This window comes from Columba livia, chromosome 20, assembly GCF_036013475.1.
Source record: "Columba livia isolate bColLiv1 breed racing homer chromosome 20, bColLiv1.pat.W.v2, whole genome shotgun sequence".
Taxonomy (NCBI): Eukaryota; Metazoa; Chordata; class Aves; order Columbiformes; family Columbidae; genus Columba; species Columba livia.
Genome location: NC_088621.1, coordinates 1,383,455 through 1,407,022, shown reverse-complemented (window position 1 = coordinate 1,407,022; position 23,568 = coordinate 1,383,455). Strand labels below are relative to the sequence as shown.

The 23,568-nt window shown below is 46.7% G+C and overlaps 2 protein-coding genes across 7 annotated transcripts in view; one reads left to right on the top strand and one right to left on the bottom strand.

Annotated features, from left to right (window-relative positions):
• Positions 1–23,568, bottom strand: part of ACACA (acetyl-CoA carboxylase alpha) — a 149,834-nt gene that overhangs the window by 113,286 nt on the left and 12,980 nt on the right. For 4 of the 5 annotated variants that reach the window (XM_065036698.1, XM_065036703.1, XM_065036702.1 and 1 more), the window contains exon 1: positions 1,431–1,572. The exons of the other annotated variant lie outside the window; for it this stretch is intronic. The gene's annotated coding sequence lies outside the window, so the exon portion shown is untranslated. Of the gene's footprint in view, positions 1–1,430; positions 1,573–23,568 lie in introns of those variants that run through there. 5 annotated transcript variants of the gene reach the window in all.
• On the top strand, positions 1,238–23,517 carry TADA2A (transcriptional adaptor 2A). Of its 2 annotated transcripts, none has more exons than XM_065036718.1 (16): positions 1,238–1,370; positions 2,797–3,050; positions 3,884–3,990; positions 5,071–5,130; positions 5,751–5,842; positions 6,355–6,512; positions 7,952–8,040; positions 8,761–8,833; positions 14,946–15,009; positions 15,622–15,665; positions 16,186–16,296; positions 17,657–17,728; positions 18,365–18,497; positions 19,132–19,175; positions 20,379–20,452; positions 22,038–23,517. In XM_065036718.1, exons 2-16 carry the CDS (start codon positions 3,026–3,028, stop codon positions 22,221–22,223), a joined length of 1,332 nt encoding a protein of 443 aa, XP_064892790.1. In that variant the 5' UTR covers positions 1,238–1,370; positions 2,797–3,025; the 3' UTR covers positions 22,224–23,517. The 2 variants fall into 2 exon arrangements, with proteins under 2 accessions (XP_064892790.1, XP_064892791.1); XM_065036719.1 differs by having other exon boundaries at positions 1,240–1,370; positions 2,868–3,050.

Here is a 23,568-nt window from a genome sequence, read left to right as displayed (position 1 = left end):
CCTTCGAGGCTTGCAGTGAACAACATACCACCTCTCCCAGGGATGCAGGTCCTGTTCTTCTCAATCAATATCATGCACCAGACTTTCACACAAAATTAGTATCTCACAACAGCATCAAAAATGTTGCACAGAAGCAGTGATGGCAGGAGGTTTTTGTGGAAGAGGTGTGAGGTCACTGAGCGACATGGGGCAGACACAGCCCTGCCATGTGAGGTGTTCCAGGCGGGTCGAGTTTACTGCAAGAAGAACACCCAAGTAAATGCAAGTATTTGAAACCCATGAAATACCAGTTACATTTGCCAGCACCAGGGCACCATAAACATACACAGTATCTACTTAACATCTGTGTTAAACCACATTTTGTACCATGTTCCCACAGGAGCACATTATAGCACACAAGGCTACTGCAGAGGTGACAAGAGACACCCTGAGGTGTGTATTGCACTGTGCCAGGTTGGCTGTGCAGACCATCTAATACAAAAACTACTATTTTGTACAAAGTAACTAGCTAAATCATTTCTGACCTCTAGGGTTTTAGGCGACGCAAGACTTGTTAAGCCCTATTGAAATCCCTCTGACTGGATGTTCTCAACAAGCCCAAGCACACATGTTCTAGTTCACTAGAACATCCAGGGTACATGGGAGACACCCACGGGAAGGCCGGAGTCACACAATGGTTTGGGTTGGAGGGACCTTCCCAGCTCCCCAGTGCCCCCTGCCATAGACAGGGACATCTTCACCAGCTCAGGTTGCTCAGAGCCCCGTCCAGCCTGGCCTGGGATGTCTCCAGGGATGGTTCATCCACCACCTCTCTGGGAACCTGGGCCAGGCTCTCACCACCCTCAGAGGCAACAATTTCTTCCTCACATCCAGACTGCCAGCGCCTGCAGGGAGACATGGAAGGATTTGGAGAGCCCTTTCTCAAATGAAAGCCAAGATTTGACTTCACTACGTCAGAAACTTAAAGAATGAACCTGAAAATACGGTTTCATTGGCAGGAACCACCTGAAAGCTGATCTAACTGCTACGGGAAGGAGTTCCCATTCCTCCCTGGTGTACCTGCAGTGCAGCACAGCGCTGTACCAGAGGGAGAGCCGAGACCGACACGGCCTCTCCGTGACGCACCGTGCAGGCGCGGACGGACAGACAGACACCCGCCGCTCCCGTCAGCCGAGGGGCGGGCGGGAGCCGGGGCCAGCCCGCCCGCCGGGCCGAGAGCCCCCGGGAACCCCGCGCTGCCGCCGAGCTCCCCTCAGCGAGCGGCCGCGAGGGGCGGGGCGGGGCGGGCGCGGGGGCGCGCACGCAGCGGCGCACGCGCACGGCGGGGCGCGGCCGCGGCACGCGGGGCCTGCCCGCCTCCCCGGCGTGAGGTGAGAGGCGGCGGGGGCGCGGCCGGCCTATGAGGGGCGAGGGGGAAGTCGGGACCGTACCGCGCCGGGGATGAGCCGATCCGGGGCGGGGGAAGCGGGAAGGGCGGCGTTCAGGCGGCCGGTGGAGCGGGGAGAGGGAGGGAGCGGGCTGCCGGGAGCGCGCGCGTCCCACAGCCGCCTCGCGTTCCGCGCTCGCTGGGGGCGGGGGCTCGCTGGGGGCGGGGCCTCGCTGGGGGCGGGGCCGGGCGCGGCGGAGGGCGCCGCCTGGCGGTGATGGGGAGAAGGGTCCGCCACAAACGACATGGACAAAGTTCTTCTTATGTACAAACAGCAGTCTCTATTTATTGCCACAAACGCTCTTTTATATAGTCTCTACCAGCTCATGTGTCTTTGCAATTGGTTACAGGCTGCAGTGGTAACGCATCATTGGCTAATTTTGCTATAGTCAAATATCTCTGGATACTCTTTAACTCCTTTCTCACGGGTAAACCTTAATATCTCCGGATACTCTTTAACTCCCTTCTTTCTTATGGGTACACCTGAATATCTTCAAGGTCAGTCTCTGTTCCCATACCCTCCATCAGGGAATCCACAGACCCACCGTAGCCCCCACAGGGTGTGGGGTTTTGGGAGTGGGATTTAGGGGAGTGAGTGCACGGGGCTGTTGCAGGAATGGCCGGTGCTGCTGTGCCTGGTGCTGGCACCGCACCCGGGTTCAAGCAGCCTGCTAGATGGGGCTCCAGTGGTCTGCAGTGCAAGTGCCGGGGGCTGTGTGGTGTCACTGTCACCCATGTCACTGGGGGCTGTGTGGTGTCACACGTACAGCCGTGGGGTGGAAAGTCCAGCCTGGAAGCTGCTCTGCGTTCTCTGAGGACCCAAGCAGAGGTGCAGGATCTGCAGGCAGGGGGGAAGAAGCTGCTGTCGGCTTGGCGGGGCCTCGCAGCTTCGGGCTGTCACTGGCACAGGACCGTGACCGTGGCGCACGGAGGAGAAGAGGCTGGAAGGTGAAACATGAATTTCAATAAGCCCGAGCCATTCCTAGCAAAAATACCTTGTAAAAGTGAGACTTGTTAGAGATCCCACAGTGGAGAGCAGCTCAGTGCCCTGATGGTGGACAGCAGTGTAGGACCTCACTGAACAGGTGCTGCTGAACAGGCCTGGGCATTGGAGCTGCCACACAGTCAACACTGAAAATGGAGTTGATCTTTGCACTGCCCTGTCCATGCCACCCCTAACCTGTCTGTGCTCTTCCCAGCGCTTCTTGCAGCTGCGAAACACTTTCTTGCACAACAGCTGTTCATAACTCTGCTTAACACATCCAGTCCACTGAAAGCCTCAGTTCAGGACCAGCTTATACCCCCATCGCTTCACACCTTTTCATACGCTGTATCACATCTCTCCACATTTGATTTCTTCTCATACACAGAAAACAGACTGAGCCATCTCAAGCAGTCCCTGTTACAAAGTCTGCTGACAGCCCTTTGCTCCTCTGCTCAGGACGCGCTGGGAGGATCTCGTCTGCAAGAGCTGTGCAAGAAACATCTGCAGGGAGAAAATACCCTTCGGACACAGTGCCTGGGGCAAGGCTTGTGCTGCGGGCTGCTAGGCAAGACGGGTTTTACTCAGAGCAGCAAGAACACCGCCGAGGGAGAGGAATGGAGCGCCTGGCCTCCTTCAGCAGTAAGTACCATAACATGACGTTCTAAAGTGTTTGCTGTTGATTAAAGACATTAGCAGCCACCTGGGGCAGAGAGACAGAAAAACAGCAATATTTGGTCCACTGCGTTGCTTCTATGGTCAGATTCTCAAGAGCACAGGTAGATGAATGATTCAGTGGGAATGTGGATCTTTTTTTCTATCTACTTGTTATATTTGGGCTAGTTCAAATCCATTGTCTTGGAAAAAAATTGGCTTATAACTTGACAGTCTATTTATTTTGACTACTGTGCAATGAACAAAATAAGAAGAAATTGCAGAGCTGTGTTTCATTCCTCGTTCAGCAACGTGAGCAGAGTCTGAGGGGTTTGGACGCGTTACAGAACAATTCTGTTGGTGCCTTTGCAACCGCAGCGATGTGCTTTACAACACAGACTGAGGCAGATGGGCGGGAGGCTGCAGCTGTCTGGGCAGTGTCCTCCGCAAATAAAGTCTTGGGTCTGGTGCTTGATGCAGAGGACGAGCGCAGGCACTGGATCAAACCGTCCAGCTAGCGCAGCTCCCGGCGCCGCTGCCGAGTTGTACCGGGGGGCTGCTGCAGAGGTTTTCCTTTGACTCCGTTGCACAGGTTTAGATTTAGCTCTCAGCTTATCAGGTCTAGCAAGGACGCAGTGCCAGCATCCCTCCTGCAGCTCCAGCTGAACAAGGAACTTCTAACAGATGCTGGGAGAAGCTGCAGTAGGAAAGAGGTTGCATATAACGGAGTTCGCTTAAAATTAGTTGGCACAAATGAATTTAGGCAATTGCAAAACCAGTGCTTTGTTTGCGTTGCGTGAGTTGTGCTTTTGGCTTCACAGACGACCCTTTCGATAAACCTCCGTGCCGAGGTTGCTCTTCGTACCTGACAGAGCCCTACGTGAAGTGCGCCGAGTGTGGGCCGCCCCCCTTCCTCCTGTGCCTGCAGGTGAGTGCGAGGATGAAAGGAAAGGCCGTTTCTTTGGGAGAGTCATCAAAGGGCTGTCCGGTGCCAAGCTGTTCCATAAACACATTAATAACCGGTCTCTGTAAACTCGTATTGACACACTTATTTGCTCAGGGACAGGGAAATGACAAAGAAAACACTGGAGGCTGAAGAACCGAGCAGCTGAAGGAGATGTTTGTGGAGGCAGCCAAAGCTGCGGAAAGACACGCAGCCGGCCTGTGTAACGGAGCATGCCGCTGCCTGTCTGAAAAGGGATCGTTTCTGTCATTTTTCAAGCCACGAGAAAGAAAAGCCATCAGGAAACACCCTTTCCCTGTCCCCACATGTTGCGGTTTTTTCTTCCCAAATGGAAAAGAAAATTTGGGGAAAGTTTGCAGTATTGAAAATAATTGTTTGTGACTGGATAGAGTTCTTTAATAAATATGTGTGTGGTCTGATAACCACAGAAAGTACTGCTAGTTTTAATTATCAAATAAATAAGTTTGCATTACTTATGATTAAAAATGGCAACAACCTCTAAAACTGAAGAAGGATCTTAGCTATGTGCTCAAACATGTACAAAATACACAAGAGTATTTTTTGTATGTTGGGTATATTTTTGCTCATTTAGTTGTACTTAAAAACCGAGACATTTACCTGTTGAAAAGAGCTGAAACCATGCTGGTGCTTTTCAAACAGAAAACCAAGACTGAGGGGAAACTGTGTTTTCAGTGCTTAAGAAATGCACTGTGCTCTCTTCTGGAATGATCCACTTCGAAACACCACCCGGCTGCTTTCACCCGCAGGACTGTGCCGTGAACACTTAGCAAAAAAGCATGTCCATGCACAGGAGTTATGTCTCGATGCAAAAGACAAGTAAGATACAAAGACAGATTCAACACAATTTAAACACAGACTTGTATACCATTTTATGTTTTTTCTAGGATGATATCAAGAAATAATATCATCTTTTTCGGCATATCAGGTGGTCAGTTTTTTGAATAGAAGGGAAAATGGGAACAGATAAAATGTTTTCAAGGCAGAAGTAAGAGACTAACATCATACTCATCTTGTGTTCTACAGTGTTTCACACGAGGATTTGAATACAAGAAGCATCAAAGTGATCATACGTATGAGATAATGGTAAATATTCCTATTAGGTAACACCTACTCAATCCTGGGCCTTCACAACTTTCCAGGAGTTAGACCCTTCCTTACTAATACGACTTTGAAGAGTTAAGTGATACAGTGGTTTGATTCAGAGGTTTAGAACTGTTATGAAAAGTCTTCCTTGCGAGCCAAGGAAAATGTCCTGCTGGAACATAATGGAATAGTGGAGCCATTTAAAGGTACATTTTCTTATAGCACAATGCATCTCACTAGACTTCCGGGTCCTTAACCATTTGAATCAACTTCTGTTTCTCTATTCTTACTTTGCTTCCCCAAAATTAATCATTTTGAAAGCCTTCAGTAATTTTTGTGGTGTTTCATAGCATAATGTGGTTGAATTACAGCTGGTAGATAGAACATGGAACAGTATGTTCAGGACATCTCTAGTGACAAACTAGTTTGTACTGTAGTTGATGACCCAGTGCCCTAAATAATTTGACAATTATTTGGTCAGGATTCATGGGACACAGCAGAAGTTTAAAACCACCAGTTTTACATTCTCCGTTGCCCTGTGGTTTGGAACTTCTTTGCTCTTCATGTGGTGATTTATAACAGAGGATCACAGCAGTTTGACTTGCTTTTTCCTCCTCTAGACTTCCGATTTCCCTGTCTTGGACCCTAACTGGACGGCTCAAGAGGAAATGGCTCTCCTGGAAGCTGTGATGGACTGTGGCTTTGGAAACTGGTGAGAATTCAGCGGTTCAAACAACCTCAGTGAGCAATGGGTGCTTTTTCATTTCACGGGATCCTACTGTTGAATACATCAGTGCACACTGAATGTACAATGACTTATTGTGGGAAACCACTATCCAGTTAAAATCACAAGAGAAACTTGAGAAGCAGAGTGCAATTGCTGTCTTAGAGTTTACCGTTACCTGGTGTTAGTAAAATATATAAAAAACTCTCAAGTAACAACACTAAATTTTCAAACACCCGGAAGATTTGATACATTCCCTCAGCCAGGCGGTTTCTCCTGTAAGGACAGTGAATTGCATTACACACGCTCCCCAGCACAGTGCCCTGTATCAAATATGTAAGTACTGGCTCAGTGTTAGCACACAAAACATGAATTCAGACATCATTGCACACAATGTAATCAGCTTCTTGTCCAGAATGATCTTTTCACACCAGAGGAAGCAAGAAACCCTCAACATTTCTGTGTTCTTCCTATTAAGCCTCCCCCTCTCCCCACTTCAGGCAGGATGTAGCCAACCAGATGTGCACAAAATCCAAGGAGGAGTGTGAGAAACATTATATGAAACACTTCATCAACAATCCCTTGTTTGCGTCGACGTTACTGAACCTGAAGCAGGCGGAGGAGGCGCAGCACAACGAAACGGCCATTCCCTTCCACCGTGAGTATCCCCGGCCCCTCACACACAGGGGCTTCCCCACAACACCTCCGCTCTCCCAAAGCTGGAACGAGCAGCCTTTGGAGAAGGGCAGGCACTGCACATGGGCTTTGCTTTTCTTCCCTAAGGGAGAGCTCGTTCTCATGCCTAACTTGAGTAGTGGTAGTAGTTGGGTTTTCTTCACGCTGTACCAAATCATTCATGTACCAAATAGACCGCAATGCCCATTCTATGGGAAAAGGGAGGGAACAGGGGGGTCTGACACAGACATCAGGTTCTCAAACGCAAAGCTCCTGCACAGCCGGTGGAAGTGGCCACTCACAGAAATCACCACAGCAAAAGCCTGTATGCACATATTTATCTAAAGGACAAGCTACCTCAGTGCTGCTTCGTGGGCGGCACGGTATAACAGCACGTCCTTCATGGTAAAAACCAATGTGAGCTCTTACCCTGGTGCTGGGCTGTTACTTTCCTTGTCCAGACCCTGCAGAGCAGCATTAACAGAGAAGGGGTTCTAATCCGCAAACATTGCGTCTGACGATGCGCTTTGCAGCAGGCCTAACTGCTGACGGGATTTGTCGTTAAATCGCTGCCTTTAAACTATGCTGATTTCACTTCTCTCTCTTTAAAACTGCCTTTTTAAAAGTGTGTGTTAAATCTCAGCGATTGAACAAATTTTCAGTTTTCCTTAAATTTAACACCTAGAACTCCCCCGGTCTCGCAGCTGTTCCGTTAGAAAGCTCCCCAGAATGGGTGGGTAAAAAGATTGCTTGATATCTGGAGGCTTAAATTTCACAATAAAGTGGTTAGAGCTATAGCAGTAGGAACTGGACAATTTTGGTTGTGCCCCTGGCTGGCACTGATCTTTTTATGTGACCGGAGCCAAGACAAATTCTCTGTGCCTGGGCTTATTTTACCTGCAGCGTGGGACTGAAAACGCTCAGCTCCTTCACAAGCGTGTTGTGAGCCTCGCTCCATTATTGTCTGTAAAACACTGAGCTCCTCAGTTGGGATGCGCTGTAAAAATCCGGAGTTGTGTAGCTTTAATTGCAGCTCTCTGTAAACGGCACCCAGAAGACGCACATTCAACACCCCTGTTGCTATTAATTAAAAGAACCTGCACGCTGAGACCGAGCGGCCTGCAGAGGGTCACCGGGGGATGCTGAGCTCTGAAGTGTAGAGTTCGCATTTCATAACCTGTTTATTACCTTGAATTTCTGTGTGTGACATTTGAGAATACTATGAAGATCTCAGATCACCGCATTTTCCTCTGGATTAACTAGTTTTTCTCTTAATATAAAGTGGAATAAAAGCCCAATCAGGGTGTTTTTCTTCAACTAAGTATTCCCACTTTTCCTGCAAAAGAAACACCTATTTATAGATTGTTTTGTGTTAAAAAAGGCCCCAAGCCCTACGCAAACAAAAACCTGTATGTTTTTTAGCTGCTGACGATCCCCCACGGCCTACTTTTGATTCCTTGCTCTCCAGGGACATGGCTGGGTACATGCCAGCGCGAGCCGACTTTGTGGAGGTAAGACTCCCTCTTCTCCCGTTATTTTCAATTTGCTCCCGAGCACACGATCAGCAAACACACACTTGTTTTTGCCTGGAGGTTTTTGCTCTTTGTGCAGCAAACACCAGAAGAAAGGACAGGGCAGAGTGATTAAGCCAAGGGTTTAGTTGCAGAGGTGGCGCTGCAGGCCAGCAGTCCGGGGCTGTGCCGCACGGTGCTGCCGCCAAACGTCCGGTAACGAATGGCTTTAATGCAAACAGAGTGATGATGTGAAGTCGCTTAACAGAAGGGTTTGGGTTTGCCTTTGTGCTTTGCCGTAGAGAAGCACAGACGAGCCTGATCCAAAGATCATTTCCAGGACCTGCATTGTTTTCAGTACTTTTAGCTGCAGGCCCAGAGCTCTGATTTCTGTTGCAGAACAAGCTCCTGTACATGAAGTGATGAAATCAGCCATATAGGAGTTTGTTGTTTTGGTACATTTGAGCAGAGTTTCCACCACAGTGGGGGATCCGTGGCGTTTACCTGATTAATTTGCATGGGCCTGTCACAGCCCCTTGTTCGTGTTCCAGCAGTGGGGATGCACATTATACATTCCCTAGTTAAAACTCCCCTGGGATGGAGCTTTGTGCGCCTGTGAAAGAGTAAATATCTCTGTTTTCTGTGCCTCTATACGTACTGAAACTTCATACAATTTTTTCAGTGCTAGTTAGTGACAACTTATTAATCACCTCTGAACAGGAGTTTGACAACTACGCTGAATGGGATTTGAGAGATATTGATTTTGTAGAAGATGATTCAGACATTTTGCACGGTAAGTCCCGTATTTTCTTATATTGTCCAAACCCAATGTTTCATGTTGCCTACACAGCATTTCATTTGGTCTTTTTTTCTCTACGCACTTTTTAAAAAGTGACATACATTTTCAATGATCTCACTTCTTCATGCTGGTGTTTAAATACTGGCATTTCTGTGGTCCTCGCTTTCAAATCTCTTTTAAAAGCTCTTAATCAAGGGGTGTACAAACAGTACTTATATATATAGAATAATGCACTTCGCTGTCTACTGAAAGGTAGCCAGTTGTCTGGTTGAACATGACTGAAATCAAATAGTCCCCTCAAGTAGCAGGCATCTCTTTAGGAAAGACACAAGTGATCTTTTATCCACTATAAACCATGGAGGAAGTTTAGCTAAGTAGAAGCAAATTATCTAAGGTAGTAATTTGTCTGGAAACAGGGCAGCAGCACTTCAGTGACTGAATAAACGGACCTATAGGCCTATTGAAGAACAGATCAACGGCTCGATATTGCTTCTGAAAGTCCCCCAGCTGAGAGAGATTCTTTCCATCTACATAATGTTTGTGAGAATCACAGCAAAGCACAAATTTCATTCTGATTCAAGAAGAGGAACGCTTTCCTCTCTTTGCTAACACCCTTTCCTTTGCTATGTCTAGTTTCTTAGAAGATCTGTCACTCTAAGCTCTGTTAGTTCAGGAAATCTGATATCAGGACAGGCATTGACAGAGGCAGCAAGGGGGTTTATAGGTGAACACTTCATGCAACACATTGAAACTGTTCTGCTCCTGAGGTTGTGTTTTCATGTGTTAAACGTGCACACTGAGCATTACCTGTATGTGACAACTGTCATTTTTCTTGAGAAAAGAGAGGGGGTTTGTATGAGTCCAATTGCTGCTACTGCGTTTCTGAACATTGCTGCCTTAATAATACCAAAGAACAGGAATTATTAAAATGAAGTTTTAATCCATACTTTTCCCCACATTTATGAGTACATATGGTGTTTAAAGTCCTGTGTTTATGCTTCAGAATTCTCCCGTCTATATCAGGCAGTTCTAAGCTAAAGCCTTAGCATCCCTTGGCAACAGACAAATCCTGTTACGTACAGACAGTCCTTCCAAACTTAAAAAATCAGTCTGAGATTTAGCAGTACACAGAGTTTTAAGGAATGCAATCTCCCTTGGCTCAAAAGAGGTTATGAGAATCATATGTCAGTCTCTCTTTTAACATTTATTGAAAGGGAGACTGACTTGTGGACACTCCACAGATTCATCATGCCATCTCGCTACTGTTCCTTTTCGTTAGTGTCTCCCACTGCACAGTTCAGCCATTTGAGAAATCTCCTACCAGCCTCCTGTTTAAGTTGTCAATCTGAATGGAAAAATCAGCTTTCCTGCTCCTTTCAGAAGAGCATAAAGCCAAGCGGGACCAGACCCTCTGCTCCGTGCAGCTCGGTGTCCTGTTAGTACCCACAGCGGGCACACGAGAAGGTGAGAAAAGGCGAATACAGGCAATACTTTTCCTGGCATATCTTCCCCATTTCCTGCAGTGACACGTTCAGAGATTTATTGAACCATAGGTTGTGTTCAGACCATTTTGACCGAAGGACCTGCCCTCCATGAACTTATCTAACTACTGTTAGAACTATATTTATTTGTACTATTGCCCCCATAACATCCTGTAGCACTGAGTTCCACAATTGAGTTAGGAATCCTACAATTTAATTATGTGTTGTGTGAAAAAATACTTCCTTCTGTCTGTCAGCTCTTTTGCCTGATAATTTCATTGGATGTCCTCTAGTCCATTCTTTAGTTGTCTTCAGTATTTAGTACAGGATGTCAGGCATTTGCCCTGTGAAAACTGTTTGGCAGGGGTTATGCAGCGTGACCAACTACATTTTCCATCTCTTAGCTCAGGGACTCTGGCGGCTTCATTCCCACAGCTGCCCCAGATCTGCCCACGTGAGAGAGAACGTCTCTCAAAAAACGAAGTCCCAGGGTCTAGCCAGCTGCTTTTCTTTTGCATGAGGCCATCTTGGGGAGAAAGAATGATCTTCTAGAAAAACTTTGGAATTGGACCTTTCCCTTCTCTGAGTTACTACAAAAAAGGAAGGAGCCGCATCCTCCCTGTCCTGCAGTTTCAGAGATCTCAGATGCTGACTTGGCTTGATCGCTTGAGAATATTGTGCAACCTAATTGTAGGGTTGCGTGCTGTAGGAAATGGCTCAACATTTGGCTCGGAAGCCAGGGATGGGGATTTGGGTGTTTTAAGAAACCTTGATGTGTCTCTAGTCAGTGGGCAGAGGAGGTTGGGAGGTGCTGCAGGCCCAGGTCCTCCGGGTGCCCCAGGTCCTCCCAGGCCCTCCAGGTCCCCCGGGTCCTCCAAGTCCTCCCAGGCCCTCCAGGTCCTCCAGGTCCCCCAGGTCCTCCAGGTCCTCCAGGTGCCCCAGGTCCTCCAGGTCCCCCAGGTCCTCCAGGTCCTCCGGGTCCCCCAGGTCCCTGTCCCATGACTCCAGGCAGCAGTTCCAATGTCCCTCTCCCCCAGCCCTGCCCACTGGCCACCTTACCCTGGATCTTACAGAAACGGCCTCGAAAAGCCGCCCTGGTGCTGCCGTCCACACCTGCTCAGACACGCTCGTGCTGGCCAAACAGCAAACTCTTCTTTTTAATAACAGGTGAAGATGTAAAACAGGGGTTTAACACATTGTATAGCCTAGAGAAGCCCAAATGGGGTCTTGCAGCATAGATTAAGTATCAGGTTTGTGAAAAATTCCTCAGTTTGTTTTCCTGATGCACATCAAACCTCACTGGGTTCGAGATTAATTTTTGAAAACTACTTTTACATTCAATTTACTGAAAGATGCTCAAGCCAGACCCTGAGAACACATCGACCAGAGTAATTTCTGTGGTCTCTCTCTTTCTTTGTTCCATAAGTTACAGGTCCATTCTGCAATGTCTGCATTGCTTGTATTTGATGCTTTCATTGGAACGGAATCCTCCTTCCTCCCTTTCCTCTACACTCTTCTGCTTTTCTTAACGTTTTGTAAAAATCATTCCATAAAACGTTCTACATCGAACCTACTCGAGCTGTGTTTCCTCATACGATTACTTTTCCCGTTATATTGTCCTGTGTCACTCTAAACAAGTTCTCAGTATTTCCACAAGAAAGAAGAATGCAGTTTAACCCAAAGGGGAAGACCCCCCGGCAGCTCTTGTGCGGAACACAGGAGCCCGCGCCTGCTCCCCCGCCGCACAGGCGGCCACGGGCTTTGTTCCGTCCCTCCTCGGTACTAGCGAGATGCTAAAAATTGTATGAAATTGCTCGTATTTCAATTTACTTACCGACCTGTTAACTTTTATTCAGTACTTGCGAATATAATATGTGCACGCAGATATATATTGCAGTTAAACAAAAACATAATGGAGAGATCAAAAGAAGCAACTAGTTACACATCTAATTCAGCCCAGAGTGCCTGAATATTTCATGAATTACAAGTTTTCATCAGACTGAATTACAACCTTAGCAATTCCTCCTTTTCCTGCCTTTTTCTCCCCTTTCTCATGTAAATGAGTTTTACTTCTAACACTGGGAAGTCATTGGGGAAACCACAAGCTTGGGAGTGCATGGCAATAGGCTGTGACTCGGGCTGCACAGAAGTGACCTTTCATTTTATAGGATACAAGGCAGTCGCTGTCTCTCTCAATACCCCCGGTGTGTGCTGTGCTGCGGAGGTTCCTACCACGCTCCGAAGCTCTTTGCCCAGGGTCCTGCTTTCCCCTGGGGAGGGCGGATTTGGGCTGGAGCCCCGAGGTTTGTCCCGACCACGGCACACACGCATTCACAGCCTGTTTACTTTGATTAGTTTGCATTCTTCCCATTATTTGTGCTCTGCACGCCAAGCAGAGGTTAGCTAGCGTGAAACAAAGGTCGCACTCATTAGCCTTCAAAAAAGTTTTTGCAGACCAAGTGATGCTGAAGAGGAATGAAAAGCAAGGAAACTGTTTTGGACACAAGCTTGAGAAACCCAAATATTTTGATTTGTTTGGAATGAAGAAAGAAGCCTTGAATTTCTGCCTATCGCTGGATCCTTCGGAGCTACTCAAATAACCTTATCATTTCCCAACGTGGACGCTTGGAACACAGCGCCAGCCTGGATTAGCCCGAGTTACCAGGACAAACAACCGCCTCCCGAGCACAGTCCATGGGGAGAAGCACAAGCAAATCATTCTCATTCGTACAGCATCTCTCTTCTCATTTCAATGCAGCACGTAACAGTATAGTAGCCTGAGTTATTCATGCATTCCAGATTTTGTAATCGGCTGTTCCTGTGTGAATATGTCTATTAAAAACAAAAGCTCCCCCCAAAGTGCATGTGGCAGCAAATACTAATTCTGCTGTTAGCAGAAGCTCCATTTTTTCCCTTCATTTTTTCTCTTGAATTTTCCTTCCCATCCACAGTTGATCATAATTTCTTTCAGAATATTGTGCGCTCAGGTGAGAGCATCAAAATGCAATGGTTATAGGTGCATAATTACTTGTGATATTTATAGAGGTTTTCCAATGCAATTTCTGCATGTACTTATTAAGTTCTGCCCACGCAAACCCCAGAAAATAACACGTTAGCTTAGCTTGCAGAGGGTTTAAAAATATACAAATATTTTCCACAAATTGGCACAGACTGCAACACTTAGTAATGTACTTCATTCATGTTTCACTTGCTGCGTCTCCCAATTTCTTGTCCCCACGCTTAGGCAAGAAGGAAAATTTGCGCCCTGTGCTCATTCTTCAATTAGGAAATGTAAATAGCTCTTTATGAAGATGATTCTTGAACACTCTGGTTTTGCAAGAAACTCACAAAAAGAAGGAGAATGTTGTGCCACCCCTCCTATCTTCATAGGTCGTCAGTTTTGTATACATTGAAGGGTTTTGGTGAGTGTAAGTGGCACCCGTTGGCTCCTGAGCTCACCCGCAGCCTCTGTGCGGCTGATAGGAATGTGATTGCCCAGGAGTGCAGGGCTGAGTTCCCCAGGGCTCAGGCTTTCCTGGTGTTTACATAGAAATACGTATTTTAAAATAGACACATAACCACATTGCTTACTTAATTGCGTTATTAATTATTTATTGGGGAGTGCAATCAATAAACCGCCAGTATGGGCTTTGCTCTTTCGCTGCGAGTGCAGGGAGAGGTTGTGGGTGCTGATGTGTCCCCTGGGGCCAGCCCTGCTGTCCCTTGGTTCCAAGGAGCTGCGCGTTGGCTCTGCAGACTGGAAACCCCCGTCAAGTCTCAAGCCTCTTCCTTTGGAGCGCATATAGAAATTATTAATGTAAAGGCAAAAAAAGCCAACCAAGAAATCAGCCACCTCATCGCTTACTTAACAACCTAGAATTTTTGCATTATTTAACAGAACGAGGGAAGGGAAGGTGATGGGTGTCTCCTTATCTTTCAAGAATTTACCAAAAAAGTTTATTAACCTAATGGTGGCAGGAAAAAGCAGCTGAAGGATCTCGGAGTGGATCAGCCAGACTGCAGACAGATTTGATTTTGAAAAGGATATGATTTCTAATGAGCATGGCTTTTTCCTGCGCTTCTTCACATTGCCATGAACTATTCCCTTTGTTCTCCTGGCAGACAGATAAGTTTAGAAGTTAACAAGCTAAAATCTTGCAGATGTTTTTACCAACTGTAGCAAGGGCTGCTTTGAGTCTGCACAGTTCAGAACTGCCCCTGGGTTTTGGAGTCCCGCGGTCTGTGCAAAGAAGCATCAGATCCTTAAATCTGATCAATTTGCTTTTTGAGAGAAGGAATGCTTAACTATTGCGTGTATGAAGGAACAAATAAGTGCTAATAGTAAAACAGTCCAAGAGGGAAGAGGAAGAGAGTTCTGAGGATCTACCTGGGTTCATATCTACAGGTACTATTGTATTTGGAAGAGTTAGGAAAAGAGCTTCAACAGGCAGCGTGTGCGGTCTGCAGGACATGAACCTCGAGTGACTTATGTCCCTCTAAAATTGCCATCAGATTTTAAAACAGCAAAGCAGAGCGACCATTTCAGCCTTCCGTGAACATAAAGGCTTGAAAATTAGCCTAATATAGTGCTTACTTATGTATTCTGTAATCTCTTTATTTTGCAGCTCTGAAGATTGCAGTTGTAGATATCTATCATTCCAGGTTAAAGGAAAGACAGAGAAGAAAAAAGTGAGTTTTCAAGCAATAACTTTGCTCCTTTGCTTCATGACCGTGTTTTGTTCCCCATTGTTTTCCTAATACTAAAGAGAATTGATTTCCTGTGGCACCTTCCAGCCAGTTTCCACGCACAGAGACCTCCTGCTATGAGATTCCCATGACGGGCTTCTCTATATGGGACAGGACTGTTCTTCTGTACATGCTAAAGAAAACGTAATGCATTTTATAGAGCAAATTCCAACCTGACCTTCCTGAGCCTGACTTTGTGTTATCTCTTGTCATTTGCAAAAGTTGGGCGTTTATGGAATCACCAGGTAGCAATGACCACATGGCATCTGCCGAGACCTGTGACAAACATGTTTGTCATGCACCTGCAAACATCTCACCTGCCTTTTAACTGCGCTCATTTCCCTCGCCCTGTCGGGAGCATTTCAAACGTATGAGTTACCTAAATCATCTGCCTCTTTTTAAAATCTAAGCTCTGTCGTGGAAAAATTCCTTCATCCCGCTGCCAGTGGGGAAATTCCCAGTTCGCCTCTCATGGTCCAAATCAAGCCTTTGTGTTTATGTGGTAATACACGAGTTAACGCCTTTTCATTAATACCATTTTGCTCTCGATTACAGAATTATAAGAGATCATGGCCTAATCAACCTCAGAAAGTTTCAGAGTGAGTATCAGGTGTGATTGCTTAACTTTGAAGCAGCTTCTACTCAGGATTCAAAACGTCCCGTGCGCTGTTCCCAGAGCGCTGGGGTGGTTTGTTCATCCCAGACCCTGCTCATGTGCTCCGAATTCCATCAGATATCCTGCCCGACTCTCCCCAGCTGCCTCCAAGTGCCCCCAGCTCAGCGGTTTAGGTGTTTTGCCTCAAAATTGCTCTTCAGAAGCATTTTGGGCTGCACTGAGCAGGGAGAGGGGTGAAGGTAAAATCTAGGCTTTTAAAGTGCATCTCACTGTTCTAGGAAATGCTTCAAACACTTCAATCTCATCCTTTATGATTTTAGAATTGTAAGGGCTGTATAATTTTGTTGCTTTTCACTCAGCAATTTGTAGCTGTGACACCAAAACGGCCCAGCAATGTACCCAATGTGGCTCTTTGGGCAGCTCGCTGGCAGCCACTTCGGGTGCCACTGAGTTGGTTTCTTCTCCCAGCCATGATGAGCTGTGGCGCTTTTTCTCCCCTCCAGTTTTGGAAAGGCGCTATCCAAAGGAGGTTCAGGACCTTTATGAAACAATGCGACGATTTGCACGAATTCTCGGACCAGTAGAGCACGATAAGTTCATTGAAAGCCACGCATGTAAGTATTTTGAGGGTTTTAGCATAAATGTTCTTCAATGGGCATACTGAGGGGTTGCATCATCTACAAGCTGCTCTAAATACATAGTGCTCCTGGAGGGCAGGACGTTGCTTTTCCTCCTCCTCCCCCATGTAACCGCCTCAGAAAAACAAATGCATTTGTGGTTTGATACATTAAATGAGCAGCAAGTGGGTTTTTTCCACTAAACTGTGTCCAAGTTCTTTGTTTGATTTCTCAGTTGACCGAATATTCTGGTCATGAGTTACAAGCAGTGTTTTCCTATCGAAAGACCACTATTCATTTACTGGGACTCTATATACTGAAGGAACAAACTCCCTAAAATTTATGTCTGTATTGAGAGACCAGGAGCTGGCAGCAAATTGTGAATTCTTTAAAAGATGCATGTTAAACTATTCTGTGTGTACATAATTATAGGGTACAGCTGTCGTTATGTCCCTTACCTTAAAGGGAGAGGCATTGTTCCATCACCAACTCACCTCGAGTCTTTGTGCATAATCATAGCATGCATTTAGTCAAATTCCAGTACGAGTCATTACATCCTGCCTAATTCTGTGACTTAAACTGGGAAAATTGTTGCTCATTAGAAGGAACAAAGCATTTAAACAGTTGCAACTGTATTTTCAGGACACCCTGTGTGAAATACCAAACATATGACCCTGCAGAATCACGAGTCCCACATGCGAGTGCTAGTGCTGGAACCTGGGTTTGTTGTCCTCAGGTTAACCGAGTGCCCGCATTACACACATTTCCTGAGCAGAGCGAGCAGCCGAACTCGAGACGAGCAAACTTGCTCAATGCAAACCTCAGCGATGGCTGGAAGCCAGCTGATAAAACCTACAGGCAGTAAATATAGCTGAGCAACAGAAACACGGGCATTTAATCTTACTGACTGCAGAAAAAGAGTTGTCTGCAAGGAAAAATTTTGGAGGGTCCAGCTATGAAAATCATAGTTCAAAGACAATATTAGATGCTAGAAGGAGCCTGGCTGGAGTAGTTTTTCAAACCTATTGAAATGCCTTCCAGAAATCCTACATTGTTGTTATTTGCCTTGTCCGGGGTATGGCAAAGGAACTGTCAAAGCATGAAGACAAAATAACTTTTCTCAGTACATAAATGCTATGAAATAGCTTAAATCTGTCATCAAGGAGCATTATGCCACAGTGAGTCTGAGATTTGATGCAGACTTGTGCAAAGGTGAACCCTGCCTGTGGTTCTTTGTAGCTGAACTGCATAGACACATAGGAAACAGCAGCGTTCCTAGTACAGCAGTTCCCTGCCACCCCACTGACCCACAATTCTCTCTTGGATTTCCCTTCTGCTGACTGTTGGGGGAAAACAGTGGAATTCGAGCTGCGAAGGGAAATAAAGCGCCTGCAGGAATACAGAGCAGCGGGAATCACCAATTTCTGTAGTAAGTACCTGATGCATTATTCAACCCATTCCCATTCATCAAGGTGTGGAAGGAGGATTTTACAACATTCGGGATATGTCGAATAAGAAGACACTTATTTTTGAAAAGCATTTGCCAAGCTCTTTAACTGAACAAGGCTTTGGCAGCAACGCTTCAGTCCAGCTGTGCTTTCTTACAGCTAGTTTGAGCCATCGGCTTGGAGAACGCGCTGTCTAGCTGAGCTCTGCTTTAGTCACCACTTTGGAAAAGATTAAAATATATATATGTATATATATATATGTATATATGTCATGGCACGGTGTTCTCCAGTGCTTTATCTCTGCCACTTTCACTTGCTATCAACAAGTGTGGTATCTGGAGAGAGGCCAAAGAGCTGTACATAAATGAAATGGCCTGTTTCATCCTGGAGCTGGATCATGGAAGCCTTTTTTGTTTGGTTTTGGCCTGAAATTAATAGGGGGAGGAGTGCGGGGTGGAATGGGGTGGAATCTAATACCTTCCCATGCCAAGTAGTTGTCATGAAGGAGAATAGCAGAGTCTGGTCCAAAGCTAGAGGCCAGTTTCTCATTCCTAAGGCAGCAAAGCGCCAGTCTGAGCATCCCGAGCCGCTGAGAACGTGCTCTCTGTGTGCCGCAGGTGCCAGGACGTACGACCACCTGAAGAAGACGCGGGCCGAGGAGCGGCTGAAGCGCACCATGCTCTCCGAAGTGCTGCAGTACATCCAGGACAGCAGCGCCTGCCAGCAGTGGCTCAGCCGACAAGCCGACATGTACGGTGACGGCGAGACTGTGTTCTACACACGCCGCTGTAGTCAGCCGCGTCAAAACGCCCTTTTCCGTGCGGTAACAACAACCGCGTTCCCAATCTAGTACAGTAGGAACAGGCTGCAAAATTCACTGTGGCCAACAGCAATAGTGCTTATTGAAGTGCAGACAGGTGACTAGTAAGGGCTCCAAACCTCAGTTCTCTCTATTTTATATTTTAGGAACTTCTGTAAATAAAGTCATGGAGGGAAATGAGATCTTCATGGATATTAATGAGGGCGCAGATGACACTCGAAACGTTTCGGATGATTTTAGATGTAGCAGCATTATTAACGTGTAGTCACCCTGCACAGGCACTTTGCTGCGGTGCAGAGGAAGGGTGTCCCGCGGGCGCTGGGGGCGCGCGGCGTAGGCTGCAGTGAACTTTTATCGTGTTGCATGCCCCCCACCTTAAAAATAGAATATTTCAGACATGGTCTTCAATCTGGGAATGCTAAATATCTAGAAATCCTGTTGACTTCAGACCAGGGCCTGGCTTGTGCAGGTTGAATTGTATAATTATTGGAAGTTGGGGGAAAAGCAGTTTAATGACAAATTATTCTTGAAAAAAGGCAATTTGAAAATTTCCTTTCTTTTCAGTGACTCCGGCCTGAGTCCCACGGTACCGGTTCCGTCAAATTCAGGTAACTATCAGATGATGGTCTGTGGCCAGTGGAGGAGAAGAGCCCAGGAGAGCATGAACTGTTTTGCCTGTGGAACCCAGACAGCACGCGGTGTTTACAACCAGTATCCCGTGTTGAACAAAACCCAAACAAAATACCATGTAGTTGCTAATTAAGCAAACATCCTGCATACTGAATAAGGCAAGGATACTGCGGAAAAACCGCCACGTGTCTCTATAATTAAAGGCTGCATCATACTGAATATACAAGAGGGTAAATTAACGTTGCTTAACTTTAGTTCTCGATTTTGAGGCAGGACCAGGACGGGGCAGGGGCTGGAGCAGCAGCCAGCACAGAACTTGGGAAAGTGGAGCTGCAGATTTCCCAAGATTTCACCACTTTGCCAAATTTGGGCAGTCAGTCCTGGGATACAGACCCATCTCTAACAGTGCTAAAGGTGCAGCCCACAGCGCAGGGCTGATAGACTATCGAAATGTGAATAAATAACCTTAGCTTTGTTCTGACCTCTTGAAGATCTTAATACTATAAGGAGGAAAAGACAAAGCAAACCAACAAGTAGACAGCTCTTGTGCAAGTTTAAGCTGCACCAGCTGAAGTTCAGCAAAGTTAGAAACAACAGTGAGAGACTACCTTGCAATAGATATTTCTTTCCATACTGTTTATCACAGCAGACAACAATAAATCCACAAACTACATTTGCTTTACCATATCTGCATCATATTTAAAGGCATTTAAAGCAAACGCTGCTTCATGGAGTTGTCAGTAATGCCAGAGAACTCCCTGCTAATCACACCAAGTCGTCATCTCAGCGTCCTGCGTGTCCCGCACGCTGCGCACACCCGGGCACTCCCTCCGGCCCCGCTGCGAGACTCGGCTTAGTCAGGACATAGAGCCCAGCTTAACCACCCCCGCTTGACAGAAAGCTCCTGTCTTTCGGTTCCTCCTAAAAGCCCGTGAGCTGGCGTTAACAGCGTCAGAGCCCTCGCACGAGTACTCACAGCGCTTAACTATGCCGGTTGCAAAATCAGACCTTTTGTCAAACCAGTGCGGTTTTTGTGTTAAGTCCTAAACTGCCCTGTCTGTAAACACTTGGATCATACTGGGTTAATATCACGGGGGTTTAATTGCCTCTTCGCTAACACACCTAAGGAACAGTCACCAAACTGCTGGGAGTTCTGAACTGTTTTCCTCTGTTGCCCGCAGGCAGACGGAGCGCCCCGCCGCTCAACCTCACCGGCCTGCCAGGGACAGAGAAACTCAACGAGAAGGAGAAGGAGGTGAGGAAAAGAAGAGCTCAGCTCTATAAAACGTTCTCTCCGCAGCGCAGGGACGCTCGCACATGCGTCTCAGGTGCCGTGAATATCACCTCAGCTCTATGCCCCGACTACTCTTTCCTGCTCACAAAAATCATTCAGGTTTTCTAGTTGGCTTCTTAATTCCAGTTACATACAACGTACCTGCAGCAAATTAGCTTATTTAGTAAAGAAAGGTGAAGCGCGCCAAGGTGCTGTTACAACATCCAGACTATGACACCCGCTCTTCCTCCACTGCGAGACCGGCATGAGCAGGAGGGTTATATTTTCTTAATGAACATTGATTTTAAAACCAGCAGAGGATTTCATCAAGGGCTTCACTAGACTGGTCACTGAACCTGGATACCAGAGCTCTTTCTTTATTATAGATGTCTCACAGCCAAACCTCAACCACCAGTCGTGGTTGTTTTCACTCTGGCACTAATGTGAACCGTGGAGGGGAGAGCGGTGCATTGCTCATGTTTTTTCCACACTTCTGCTTTGCAGTGCATACACCTGCCCTGTATTTGTGGCTCAGTTTCTTTGGCAGCCCAGTCTCCTAATTCAGTGAGAGGCAACACTGGAAAACTATTGAAATAAAAGGGCTTTTTTAAATAGAAGACATAATCTGTCCTTAGATTGTCCACAAGGCAGATTTCAGTGCATGCGAAACACGGATGTACTTCACACACTTCCCTCTGTGAGGAAGCTCTTTCCCCTTCACTGGAGACGGCAGCACTGAAAATCAGATCCCAGATCCACCGCGGGACACGGCATTTCTGGCTCCATGCAGCATATAAATAATTGGGACTAGGACATTAGTCTATATGGGGAATCTGATTTCCTCATCAGCTGAGACGTAAAGTCTGGGTCCCTGTGAATTCTGCAATACCCTATCAACGAGGAACAATCATTAAGCATTTCCTTATTAACAAGGGGACAGGCAGTATCTCGCGGGCAGCGACACCGGCGCCGTGCAGCGGGCAGCTGGGCCGGGGGCCGAGCGGAGCGTTGGGCCAGCAGCAGAGCACGGGGCTCTGGAACCCGTTCCTCGTACCCACCCCCAAACACGTCACCCTCCCTGCGCCACCTCCTGAGCCTTCCGGAGCGGCCGGCCGTGTGTGCATGGCTGCTTTTGGAGAAAGGTATTAAAGACTTAGTCTGCAGGGGATTAATAGACAGATGCCCTCCCTGGCTCTCGTCCAGCATGCTGAATTGCTGGTTGCAAGCCTCTTTGGCATGTGTACTTCCCTCGGTTTGTAAAGAACAACGCCCACACAGGACACACTCATAGCTACGCTCCGGTGAGCCCAGAGCTTGCTTTCATCCTCCTAGGTTATTTTTTGACTCAGGAATGTTTTTGAATGCAGCAGCCAGCAAACTCCTCCCCTCCCTACCTGTGGATCCAAACAGCTCACAATGCAATTACTGTAGGCCTCCTCCATACAAAAATAATACATTTTAAATGTTTGCAGAAAAATATTCGCAATGTTACTCCCCCAGCAGGGCTCACGCAATGTAAGAGCACGGCGAGTGTTGGTGTTTATTAACTTCACCTTTTGTCTTCCAGCTCTGTCAGATGGTGAGGCTGGTCCCTGGAGCCTATTTAGAATACAAAGCTGCTTTGGTGAACGAGTGTAACAAACAAGGAGGCCTGAGACTGGCGCAGGCGAGAGCGCTCATCAAGATCGACGTGAACAAAACCAGGAAAATCTATGACTTCCTTATCAGAGAAGGGTACATCACGAAAGCCTGAGGACGCCCCAGCGCCGGGGCTGGCGCCGGCAGACGTGGAGAAGCTTTGAAGTCACTTTGATAGCGCTGAAAGATTTTAACAGCGTTGAATGAAGGACGTTTCCTTTTGTTTCAAATCTTTTGGGGCTTTTTTTTCTGTAAAAACAAGTAGGGAGCTTTGTTAAATTGTATGAATACTGACATTTCTTTGTCTGGTTTCCTTTTGGCTCTGCTGTTTAGCACCGCTGTTGTCAGAACTACACTGCCGTGTAGTGCTGGAGAGAATCATGTGCCACATAAGCTAATCTTAAATGTTAACCGGCATTCATTTCTAACACCTCGGGTAGCTAAAAAGAGAATCACGGTACTTTCATTCTGCCAGTGACACAGAATAAGGACAGAAGAGCCGCACATAATGAGAGTCACACTTTGTGTGAGTACAGGGGTACAGATGCTGTCCCCTCCCTGTCCGTACTCCATCCTCAGTGTCAGCTTTCAGAGGAACGCACATGCCCGAGGGTATAAAAATAGAGCTTGCAGTGGTCCAGTCTTTTTAACTTAATTGTGATAAAGGATGGGAAAGGACATTGCAGGGAAGCTGCTCAACAGTTGTTACTTTTATGTGATATTAGCACATATCCCAGCAGGAGAGCGCTGTGCAGACCAACAAGCTTCATCTGCTCCTACTTGATTTGGGATTGTCAAGTTCCATATAATCCCTCAGTGTAAGGCTTCGTTGCTGTGGCTCGTTGGAAAGGGAGGATGTTCCAACCAGAGCAGCCTTTTGGAACGTGAATAAGATGCTCGGTACCCCAACGTTCTCCCACCAGCGCGGAGCACCTCGGGCCTTGTTCCCTCAGTGTCACATCAGCACCAACATACCCAGCTGACCAACACAGCAATGACAAAGTGTGACAAGTTACTACACACACCCCCCACATCAGTTGATCCGTCGTATGATTTCAGTACAAAACATTTGTATTTGAAAATACAACTGAAGGAAGAAGACGGTTCTTTTCAGATGCAGCTTGACGTGGTTCACTAGACAGTAAAGTCAAACAGTTTCCATTGCTAAGGTACGATAATGAAATAACATCCTATGAGCAACCCAACAGCCAAAGCCGGTGGGATGTTGGCTGCTTTCACGTTCGGGATCTCATGGAAAAGCCTGAGCTACAACTGTACTGATACCCAGTTTAAAAAAAGCCCCAAACCTAAGCCCCTTTTCTTCCCCCGAAGTGTAAATATTGTGTGTACCTGAGGTGCCATTGAATGTGAAGTGTTTTGGTTTGTAATAAAGTCAAAATTACTTGAAACAACCTTATATTCACATTCCTGGACTCCGAGTGAGACTGTAAAGGTCACAG

What these genes read in the sequence shown, in the direction of transcription:
- TADA2A (XM_065036718.1), top strand. Translation starts at nt 3,026, where the DNA reads ATGGAGCGCCTGGCCTCCTTCAGCA. An exon ending in GAAAGACAGAGAAGAAAAAA is followed by an intron (nt 15,010 to 15,621) that starts GTGAGTTTTCAA and finishes TCTCGATTACAG; the next exon opens with AATTATAAGAGATCATGGCC. An exon ending in CAACCTCAGAAAGTTTCAGA is followed by an intron (nt 15,666 to 16,185) that starts GTGAGTATCAGG and finishes TCTCCCCTCCAG; the next exon opens with TTTTGGAAAGGCGCTATCCA.